We start from the raw sequence: 12018 nt of genomic DNA on the forward strand, positions 1-12018 counted from the left end.
AAAAGTTGATTTTTTCAGTATCAAAAACTGAATTAACTAAAGGAAGTGATTACTTTTCTAATTCATTTGCCTTTTTTATCTCCTATTATACCAATAGTAGCAGTGAATTTTTTCCAGTAAAACTACTTTGAATTTTACTTATGGTAGCTAGTGCTTTCTTGAACTACATACAAATTTTGATTAAATTGATACATGTTAGAAAAAAAAATACTAGGTCCTGTTTATTCTTTAGTTGGAAAATCTAATAACTTGAAATAGAGAATATTTAGAATTTTTTCTGTTTTAAGCCTGACCTCATTCATTTCTTACTTTTCATGTAATTCTTGCTTCAGATACTACTTTTTTTTTTTTTTTTTACTTAGTGAAAAATACTTAGTGAATGTGATTGATGGCACTTTAATTTTGTCACTTTGTGTCTTCATGCTTAGGTTTATTGCATTCTTCTTCCATCAAAAAAAACTGTTTACAGAATGATTCAGAAAAACCAGCTTTGTCTTTAACCAGCTCTTTTGGGACAATTCTGAGAAAAGTTTCCAGTAATGGAACCAGTTCTCCTAATAATAAAATAATATCTCAGGATCCTGATTATAAAGAAGCAAAAATTAGTAAGAAAAAACTTGAGTCATTTATAACCACAGAAACTGATTGTCTGTCATCCCTGCAGGAAAAACACTGGGAAGATGATGCAAAAAAACAAAGAGTTTCAGATATAAAAGAAAAAGTCTTGCCTACAGTAAGTCACCCTCCTGTGCCACATTCAGAAGTGGAAGGTAGTGATAATATTCACTCTCAGTCTCCAGAAAGCTTTTCATTTGACTGTGATAATACCAGTCTGTTAACTCCTAGCTCTAGGGATTCTCCATCAAGCCTAGTTGTGATGTCTAAAGGAAAAGAATCATATAAAATATCAGAGAAACTAAAATGTAAGAATCTTGAAGCTGGTTTTGAATTAACCAAAAATATTCCCATGGAAAAGAATCAAGACATACATGTTTTAAATGCAAATTCTAAAAATGCTAAACTGTTGTCAACTGAAAAACATATAACAGTAGCATCATCTTCAGTAAAGGCACAATTCAACCAAAATGCAAATCTCACCACAATCCAAAAAGACCAAAAAGAAACTACTTTAATTTCAAAAATAACTGTTAATCCAAACTCTGAAGAACTTTTCCCAGATGATGAAAATAATTTTGTCTTAAAGATAACTAATGAAAGTAATACTCCTTTTTTAGGAAATACTAAGGAACTTCATGATTCAAACCTCTGTTGTGTAAAAGATTCTGTTCCTAAGAACTCTACCATGGTAGTATGTACAGACCTGGATGACAAACAAGCAGCCAAAGTGTCGATTATGAAAGATTGTGATTCATCAAGCATAGATGATCTTACAGAAAGGAACAGAAGTACCATAAAGCAACAACTAAAAATGACTCTAGATCAAGATTCAAAATCAGACATTACCTCAGATATAGTTAGGAAATCAAATGGAAACAGTGATTATATGGATAATTGGGCAAGACTGTCTGATCCAATTTCAAATCACAGTTTTGAAAATGGCTTCAAAACAGCTTCTAATAAAGAGATAAAACTCTCTGAAAACAACATTAGGAAAAGTAAAATGCTTTTCAAAGATATTGAGGAACACTATCCTACTAACTTAGCATGTCTTGAAATTGTAAATACTTCATCATTAGAAAGTCAAAAGAAACCAAGCAAATCTCATGCACTTGATCCACAGTCAATTAATATCATATCTGGGTTTGTGCAGAATAGCACATATGTTTCTGATAGTGAAAGTGGTCACACAGCTCCTCCAACTTTATCTTTAAAGCAAGATTTTGATTCAAATCATAATTTAACACCTAGTCAAAAGGCAGAAATTACAGAACTTTCTACTATTTTGGAAGAATCAGGAAGCCAGTTTGAATTTACACAGTTTAGAAAACCAAGCCACATAATACAGAAAAATCCATCTGAAATGCCTGAAAACCAGCTGACTATCTTGAATAGCACTTCTAAGGAATGGAAAGATGATGATCTTCATCTCACAATTAATGCTCCATCTATCAGTCAGGTAGATAGCAAGAAATCTGAAGGTATAATTGGAGGTAAGCAGAAGTTTGCTTGCTTGTCAAGAACCAGCTGTAACAGAAGTGCTTCTGTCTATTCAACAGATAAAAATGAAGTGGAGTTTAGAGGCTTTTATTCTGCTCGTGGCACAAAACTGAATGTTGGTAGTGAAGCATTGCAAAAAGCTAAGAAACTGTTCAGTGACCTTGAAAATATCAATGAGGAAACTTCTGCAGAAGTAGATAGAAGTTTCTCCTCAAGCAAATATAATGATTCTGTCTCAATGATTCAGATAGAAGATTGTAATGATAAAAATTTAAATGAGAAAAATAATAAATGCCGGCTAATACTACAAAATAATATTGAAATGACTACTGACATTTTTGTTGAAGAATATACTGAAAGTTACAGGAGAAATACAGAAAATGAAGGTAACCAATGTACTGATGCCAGTAGAAATACTTGTAACTCAGAATCTGATGGCAGTGATTCAAGTAAAAATTATATAGTTTATATTCATGAAGAAGAAAATGGCTTGCCCTGTATTGATCAGCACAACATAGATCTGAAATTATCTAGCCAGTTTATGAAGGAGGGGAACACTCAAATTAAAGAAGGTTTGTCAGATTTAACCTGTTTGGAAGTTATGAAAGCTGAAGAAACATTTCATGTTACTATGTCAAATAAACAGCAGTTAACAGCTAATATGGGGCAAAACATAAAAGATTTTGACACTTCTTATTTATCCTTTCAGACTGCAAGCGGAAAAAATATAAGGGTCTCTGAAGAGTCATTAAATAAAGCTATAAGTCTCCTTAATCAAAAATGGACAGAAGAAGAATTAAATAACTTTTCAGATTCCTTGAGTTCTGAATTACTTCCTGGCATAGATAGCAAGAAAACAGACATCTCAAATCATGAGGTAATAGAAAATACTGAAAGAAAAGACAAAATAAGGAAAGAAAGTGACCTAATCGGTACTGAAAATATATTACTGATCCTCCAGCAAAGACCAGAAAGTAAAATAAAAAAGATCAAAGAATCTGCTGTGTTGGGTTTTCATACAGCTAGTGGGAAAAAAATAGAAATTACAAAGGAATCTTTGGACAAAGTAAAAAATCTTTTTGAAGAAAAAGAGCAAGATAATAGTGAAATCACTAATTTTAGCCATCGAGGGGCAAAGATGTCCAAGGACAGAGAAGAATGTAAAGATGGGCGTGAATTAGCTTGTGGGACAACTGAAATAACAACTACCCCAGAGTATGAAGAAACTCACAGTTCTCTAGAGAGGAAAAAACTTGTTTCTAATGAGATTGCAGCCTTAAGACCCAGGCTCTTAAGTGAGAATTTATACAAACAAACTGAAAATCTTAAAATATCAGATCATGCCTCTCTGAAAGTTGAAGTACATGAAAATACAGAAAAAGAAACAGCAAAAAAGCCTACAATGTATACAAATCAATCCACTTATTCAGCCATTGAAAACTCACCTTTAACATTTTACACAGGACACGGAAGAAAAATTTCTGTGAGTGAGGCTTCACTATTGGAAGCAAAAAAATGGCTTAGAGAAGGAGAATGGGATGATCAATCAGAAAGAATAAATGCTGCCAAGGTTAACTGCTTAAAAGAATATCCTGATGATTATGTAGAAAATCCTTCATGTGGAAATAGTTCAAATAGTGCCATAACTGAAAATGACAAAAATCATCTCTCTGAAAAACAAGGCTCAACTTATTTAAGTAATAGTACCATGTCTAACAGCTATTCATACCATTCTGGCTTTTGTCATTCTAGTGAAGTGTATAATAAATCAGAATATCTTTCAAGAAGTAAAATTGATAATTCTGGTATTGAACCAGTAATAAAGAATATTAGAGAGAGAAAAAACATTGGTTTTTCTGAAATAATGTCCCCTGGAAGAGAAGCAGACACAGACCTACAAAGTGTAAATGAAGATATTTGTGTTGAGAAACTTGCGACTAACTCTTCATGCAAAAATAAAAATGCAGCCATTAAAGTGGCCATATCTGACTCAAATAATTTTAATTCAATTCAAAAATTGAATTCTGATTCAAATAATGCTGTACCTGCATACAGTACAGTAAATAGTAAAAGAGTCTTTGTTGCACACCAGACAAAAGTGACAGAGGGGTTTACAGACAACTGCAGCATGGTAACTAAACAAAACCCCAAGAGTAAATCAGACACTTGCCATGCAGAAATTGTGGCAGATTATCCTAAAGCACTGGATGATTCAGAGGATATTTTTCCTAACTCTCTGGGTGCTACAGAATGTTCACCTTCACATAAGGTTTTTGCTGACATTCAAAGTGAACAAACTTCACAACTTAACCAAAGTATGTCTGGATTGGAGAAAGTTTCTGAAACACCACCTTGTCAGATTAATTCAAAAGCTTCTGATAGATGTGAACTTCCTAGGGGGAAGCTTCCCAAGTCAGTCTCTTATACAAATGCGTGTGGGATTTTTAGCACAGCAAGTGGAAAATCTGTACAAGTATCAGATGCTGCAATACAAAAGGCAAGAGAGGTGTTTTCTAAGCTAGAAGATAGTGCCAAGCAACTCTTTCCTGAAGTATCATTTAAAGATAATGAAGAACATTCAGAAAAGTTCACAAATGAAGAAAATACTGTGATATATACCTCCCAAAATTTACTATCATCTGCTTTCTCTGGATTTAGGACCGCAAGTGGGAAACAAGTTCCAGTTTCTGAAAGTGCCTTATGCAAAGTTAAGGGAATGTTAGAAGAATTCAATCTGATCAGAACTGAAGGTTGTCTTCAGCATTCATCTACTTGTAGACAAGATATATCAAAAATGCCTCCTCCCTCTTGTATTGGTAAGAGAACCCCAGAACACTCTAGAAACTCCAAATTGGATAAAGCCTGCAATAAAGAATTTAGATTATCAAGTAACTGTAACAATCAGAGTGGTTCTTCAGAAAATCATCACTCTATTAAAGTTTCTCCATGTCTCTCTCAATTGAAGCAAGACAAACCACAGTTGCTAGTTGGAAGCAAAGTATCACTTGTTGAGAACATTCATCCTTTGGGAAAAGAACAAGCTTTACCTAAAAATATAAAAACAGAGATTGGGAAAGCTGAAACTTTTCCTAATCTTCCTGTGAAAACAAATATAGAATTTTGTTCTACTTACTCCAAGGATCCAGAAAACTATTTTGAAACAGAAACCGTAGAGATTGCCAAAGCTTTTATGGAAGATGGTGAGCTGACAGATTCCGAACTGCTAAGTCATGCCAAACACTTTGTTTTTACATGCCAAAACACTAAGGAAATGGCTTTGTTAAATTCAAGAATTGGAAAAAGAAGAGGAGATGCACTTGTCTCAGTTGGTAAGTGTCTGTTTTTTCCTTTCAGGTTGCCAGTCACTTAAGTCTTTAAAAATGTTGGAATGCTAGCTTAAAGCAATTCAGGTATTATAAGCTATATTTTAATAGACTTTTATGTATAGTTTAGGGGAATGTGATTTCACTCGATATCTCTGAATCTATACCAAGAAGCATGTTTTGAGGTTTTTAAATGTATTTTTAGAGATTATTAATGTAGTTATAATTGAGAAATTACTGTTAAAAGTTTCCCTAGAAAACATGGTATCTCTATCCTTATAACAGTCTGCATAATATAACTTAGTAACTGTTTTCAAATAAACATGAATATGTATATAGAGAGAACACACAAAGGTTCCAACTCTGGCTCTTAAGAACTTAAAAAATAGGGGATCCCTGGGTGGCGCAGCGGTTTGGCGCCTGCCTTTGGCCCAGGGCGTGGTCCTGGAGACCCGGGATCGAATCCCACGTCAGACTCCCGATGCATGGAGTCTGCTTCTGCCTCTGCCTATGTTTCTGCCTCTCTCTCTCTCTGTGTGACTATCATAAATAAATAAAAATTAAAAAAAAAAAAGATTCTCTTAAAAAAAAAAAAAAGAACTTAAAAAATAGTTTCAGTTATAGGTGCTGATTTGCCTCCTTTTTTTCATCTCTGAAGTATTCTAAAAATCAGTTATTTTTAGCAGATAGTGTTCTGGTTTTAATGCCACTTGGACTATATTCTAACTTCTCTTTTAAATGTTTATGTAACAACTTAGTTCTATTAGGTTAAATGGTGTGATTTTTTTTTTCTGTTAGTATCTCTGGGAGTAATCTTAAATAATTGAATCTGTTGATCAAACACAATTAAATTATATGCCATAACTAACTCTTGCTTTTAAGTGGATGATGAAAAAAAGAAAAAGAAAAAAGTGGATGATGTTAAATAACTAGCTATTTTTAAAAAACTATAGACCGATAGAATTGAGTTATCACAGGTCTTGTCCAGTCTCTTATTACAGAGAAGACACTGAAGCCAATCAGTTCACTCTTCCATTTGGTACCTTCAGTGACCCTGATGGATACAGATCTGCTTAAGTGTTATCCAGGTCACATTCCATACTAAGTTTATGTTATGGGAATAGTAGTAAATTTATGATACTTAAACTATTGCTGTGCTCTTGTGAAAATTCTCAAGTGCAGATGCTTTAAGAGATTCACAATTCTTTTATGGAAAATAATGGCTTTATTTATAGGAACCCATTTTGTTCATGTGTATTCCCAAGTGGGTTGGCCTGCTTAGGAGAAAAAGAAAAACAACTCAGACTTCTAATAAATGTTCTCAACGGCATCACTTTAATTTCTCTCACCTCTATTATATATAAGTATATAGCTTAATCAACTTCTGGTTACTTGAATAGTACAGGTCCTTGTTAAACAATGAAATCACTTCATAATCTAACACTTGATAAAGCCTTACATGGTCATTTTTACTTATTCTACAAATTCATTCCATTTAATAAAGCATCAAAAAGCAAAGTACCTATTATCACATATTATCTCAGTATGAGTTGAACATGCATAACTTGAATTATGGTTTAATTTTACTCTTAGCGTTTGTAGAATTTTTAAATAAGTATAACTTCTAATGTTTTAAAGTAATTTTGGTAATTTTAAAAAGTCTTTTCTTCTACTTACTCTAATTCAAGGACCTCCATAATAAATTCCTTCTCAAGTTCAATGCAGAAAGAGTTTTACTTGAAGGAATTTTGTTTGTCCTTATTTACGGTAAACCTACAGTCACATTCAGTACCAGTTTATTTTATTAAAAAGTAGTATATCTTTGGTAACTGGTAGCATGTTTTTATTCCTAGCCCCTATTAGATAGTGGTATTTTAAATGGTTAAAAAAAAATTGATATTGAGAAATGAATCATCTTTCAAAATAGGATGGTTGCTTTTTAAATTATAATTATTATGTATTTTTTTGCCTAATTTTAAGAGTCAATTCTTTAGTTTTAAAAATATGGGCTATAAAGCCTCTTGAAAAACAAAATTGATGTTATTTGCTTTAAAAAATGTATGAAAATTTCTTTTTAGGAGAACCCCCAATTAAAAGAAACTTGTTAAATGAATTCGACAGGATAATAAAAAATCAAGAAACATCTTTAAAAGCTTCAAAAAGCACTCCAGACGGTAAAATGTGCTTTGTATTCATATCTTTTCCCCTCTCTGTAGGTACTAGATACAGTATTTTTTAAGTTCTTTTTCTAAGCTTTTTCGGGTATGTAGATACTTGGACAAAACTTTATAGTGTGGTTTGCTAAAGATACATCTTGCTTTGTTATGCAAGCTCTTCCTTCTTAACACCTAGTATGATGTGGAGGTTCTTTGTAATTGGGAAGCATGAAATGATTATAAAATAATGACTTTTTAAAATAAAAACTATAAAAATTTAGTAAGATCTTAGTATAATAAATTAAAGCTTAGGTTCTGGAATCCAGTCACAGTTTTGACTAACCTTCATTCACCATTCCACCAAAAATCACTCTTTCCTAAGTTACATGGTGATCTCCATGTTCGTAAATCCAACAGTCATTTCTGTGTCATTTTGCTCTATCCTTCAGCCACATTAGATAGTTGGTCACTCTCCTGAGACCACCACATCCTCTTGGTTCTCCTCCTGCATAGCCACTTCTCTGTTGCCTTTGCTGGCTTTTCCTTATTCATTCCCTTCTCTAAACACAGGAGTGCCCCAGAGCTCTGTCCTTAGGGCTCTTCTCTGCCTAAACTTCGGTGACTACCAAAATTATGTATGCAAGTTTAACCTGTCCTGGAACTCCAGACTTATTTATTCATTTGCTCTTGATACTTTTCTACTTACATTGCTAATGGGCATTTCCAAGTAACCACAACCAGTGCTGAACTCTTGATTCCATTCCTCTCCCAAACCCGCTCTTTCTGTTCTTTCCTTTCTTGCTGCCACTCTGCCAATTGATACATCAAAACCTTGATGTCCTCATTTACTCTTTTGTTTCTTCATACTCCACACAAAGCCCATCAGCAGTCCTCTAGGTTCTACCTTTGAAATATAACAATCTGATCATTTCTTCTCACCTTTGCCCCTACCATCTTGATCCAAGTCATGGTCATTGCTTTAACTCATCTCTCTGTTTCTGCCTCTGCCCCTCCTCCAGGCTGCCTCAACACAGCAGCTAGAATCATCCTGGTCAGATGATGCCTCTTGATTGCTTAAAATGCTCCGTGGTTTCCTATCTCATTACCATGGAATACTTAAAAATAAATAAAACATGTAACTATTACTTGCTATATACTTGGTTCCTGGATTTGGAAAGGAAAAATTCAGATAGTGAGGGATAAATGTGTTAGACTACAGAGGCTTAGTTCAGAAACACATGGGATAAATCCCACAATTAAACCTTTAATAACTATATAGAGATTTCTCATCCTTTTTCATAGTTGCATAGTACTTGATCATGTGGCTGCATCAATGTATTCTAGTTTATTCAACCAATCCCATACTAATGAACTAGTTGAAGGTTTAAGAAGCCACCTGGGTGGCTCAGAAATCAGAAACCCATGATTTCTGCTCAGGTAATGATTTCATGGATCATGAGGTTAAGTCCCACAACAGGCTCTGTGCTCAGTGCAGTCTGCTTGAGGTTCTCTCTCTCCCTTTCCTCTGCCCCTCCCCCCACTTGTGCTCGCACTCTTTCTCACTTGCTTTCTCTCTTAAACAAATGAATCTTTAAAAAAAAAAAAGAAGTAAAAGTTGCATACTGAGAATAAAGCTAAAGTTTGGCTTGTAAACCTTCATAAGATTAAATTTTAAATTTTATATTTGCATGGCAGGTAGCACATTTGAGTTCTAATTAACATCAGCTGATTAAATTTATACTGATTTCCTTTATATGTTTACACTGAGTTATTTAGAATATAGTCATCAATTTAGGAGTCAAAATTTCAAGTCTATAATAACAAAGTTTTTATGTAAATGTTTATAATAATGTGTAATAAACAGGCATAAAGAATAAAATCACCCATTAGATTGTCATTAATAGATAATATAAACTATTTTTCTAGGCATCCTAAAAGACAGAAGCTTGTTTATGCATCATATTTCTTTAGAGCCAATTTCCTGTGGACCCTTTCGGTAAGACATACTTAGTTTTGTTGTTGTTGCTGTTTAATTCTACTAATATAGTGTAGGGAAGGTACAGTTTTTTAAAAAATAGTGGCACTAATATGCAGTATAGAAGTTAACACTTCTGTTTTAGAAAGCCTGCAAGATTAAATGTACTTTGGTAGTACTTTATTTATAGTGCTGTTCATATTATTACCTCATTTTTCAGTTTCATAATATCTGTGGATAGCAGACAAAGATTTTATTCTAATTTTATGGATAAGAGAGCTTAAGAAAGAATAAGGAAATTACTGAAAACCAATTTCAAATATATCAAAAATATGGCATATATTAAAAATATTCTTTTATTTCTCCCCCCTCTCAAAACCCTATTCAAATTACTAAGACAATTTAACTTCTAAATCCACAAAGATAATGATCAGAGAAAAAAATAACAATTGTGAAAGCCAAAAAGCATGAAAGACTTAGAAAGTCCATAGAAAACTAAAACCTCATAGAAGAGACATTGTACCCAATTTGCCCTAAAGAATCCAAGACAGGCAAATTGGCAGCAGCATGTTCTTCTGAAGGTGAGGTAGAAAATAGAAATATTAGTTGAAAATCTATTTAGGAAACATTTATATCCCTTCCCCCACTGCAGACAGCCAGCTTATCCTTTTTGTGCCAGAAGACCAGAAGGTTATTGTCTAGAAAAGGTGAAATGGAGGGATTCTGAATTGGGAAGGTGGAGACACAGGCAGAGTTGAGGGGAGATACTGAAAACAGAGATTAAGTAAAAAAATCTGTCTATCAAGTAATGAGACTCACCAGCCTCCTTCCCACATTTGGCTCCCAAATACTGGCAGCCAGACCTCTAGGCAGAAGACTGGAAGATTTTTTTTTCCTGGGGAACATGACTAGCTCAATAGAAAAGACTGCAAATACTGACAGTCACAGGTACTTGAATGAAACCTCATAGCCGGAGCACCAGGCAATGATGCCAACAATTGACAAGCCTCACCAGTGCACACTTCACTCTTAAATAGGAACAGAGAATCAAGGATCACTAGTTAATGGAAGAAAGCCTCTGTGAAAGATAATACCCATAGTACAAAAACAAACAAAGGAAGTTAGAGGAAATAGACCATGCAAGGAAGTGAATGAAATTTCAAAAAAACTTACTAGTATTCTCAGGATAGAGAACATATTGCATCCTTAAAATAAGAACAAGTTACTATAAAAAGAGTTCTTATAAATTAAAAAACTGTGATGACACAGATTAACTCCATAGAAGTAATAGAAGATAAAACTTATGAAACCTACAAAAATATAGAACAAAAAGAAAAGATGAAAGAAGAAAAGATAATTAGAAAAGTCAGTCCTATGGGCCTAACATCTGAAAATTTGGAGTGTGAGAAAGAAGGAACAAAAGAGAAATGAGAAATTTTCAAAGAAATAATTTAAGATACTTTATCAGTACTGGAAGACAAGTTTTTTTTTGATTAAAAGGGTTTTCTGGGATCCCTGGGTGGCGCAGCGGTTTGGCGCTTGCCTTTGGCCCAGGGCGCGATCCTGGAGACCCGGGATCGAATCCCACATCAGGCTCCCGGTGCATGGAGCCTGCTTCTCCCTCCGCCTGTGTCTCTGCCTCTCTCTCTCTCTCTGTGACTATCATAAATAAATAAAAAAAAAAAATTTAAAAAAAAAAAATAAAAAAATAAAAGGGTTTTCTGAGTGAGCATATGAATAAAAATGACTCATCTTAAGATGCATCCTTGGGAAATTTTAGAATGCTAAGGGCAAAGGGAAATCTTAAATTTTCCAGGGAGCAAAAAAATTAAATTTTTTGTTTCAAACAAAGGCAAGAGTCATAATGGTATAAATTCTCTCACCATTTACAATGGAAGCTAGATTATGGATTCTATAATGTATACTACAGAGCAGCGCCTTTAAAATTCTGAGAGAAAATGATTTCTAGCGCAGAATCCTATCCTATGTATTTTCCAGCAAGCTACTAATGTAGATGTTTTGAACTTAGAAACCCAGTGATTTTGTTTGTTAACATTTTAAGAAACAGGTTGTAATCTTATATATAAGGTAAATGCTTATTTATCTGCATATTGCCTTAATTTATACATATGAGAAAATAAGTTTGTGCATTTAATAAGCATGCATAAATTCCTAAGTATCTAATTTATATTGTGCAGGTAGATATAAATAAGTCTACCTTAGATTGTTAGTCTTGGAACCAGGCATAAAAAGAATTACTGTAATAAAAGTATTAAACTAGGTATAACAAAGTGATGCGACAGCATAGAAAAATGGCAGCTAATTATGCAGCAGAAACTTAACAACAGCTCTTCATACTGAATGTAAGGAATGCTTGGGCAAGGGCACTCCATACTCTGGGAAGAGTAAGAAGCTATGTAGCTTTTCTCACAGGAGTCAGCAGGCC

At 33.8% G+C, this 12018-nt stretch overlaps 1 protein-coding gene across 3 annotated transcripts in view; it reads left to right on the forward strand.

Moving 5' to 3' along the window:
• Nucleotides 1-12018, forward strand: part of BRCA2 (BRCA2 DNA repair associated) — a 61070-nt gene that overhangs the window by 17837 nt on the left and 31215 nt on the right. For all 3 annotated transcript variants that reach the window (XM_041766005.1, XM_041766007.1, XM_041766006.1), the window contains 3 exons: nt 429-5447; nt 7520-7615; nt 9524-9593. In XM_041766005.1, coding sequence (XP_041621939.1) covers nt 429-5447; nt 7520-7615; nt 9524-9593 — 5185 coding nt within the window. The remainder of the gene's footprint in view (nt 1-428; nt 5448-7519; nt 7616-9523; nt 9594-12018) is intronic.

Source organism: Vulpes lagopus, chromosome 8, assembly GCF_018345385.1.
Source record: "Vulpes lagopus strain Blue_001 chromosome 8, ASM1834538v1, whole genome shotgun sequence".
Lineage (NCBI taxonomy): Eukaryota > Metazoa > Chordata > Mammalia > Carnivora > Canidae > Vulpes > Vulpes lagopus.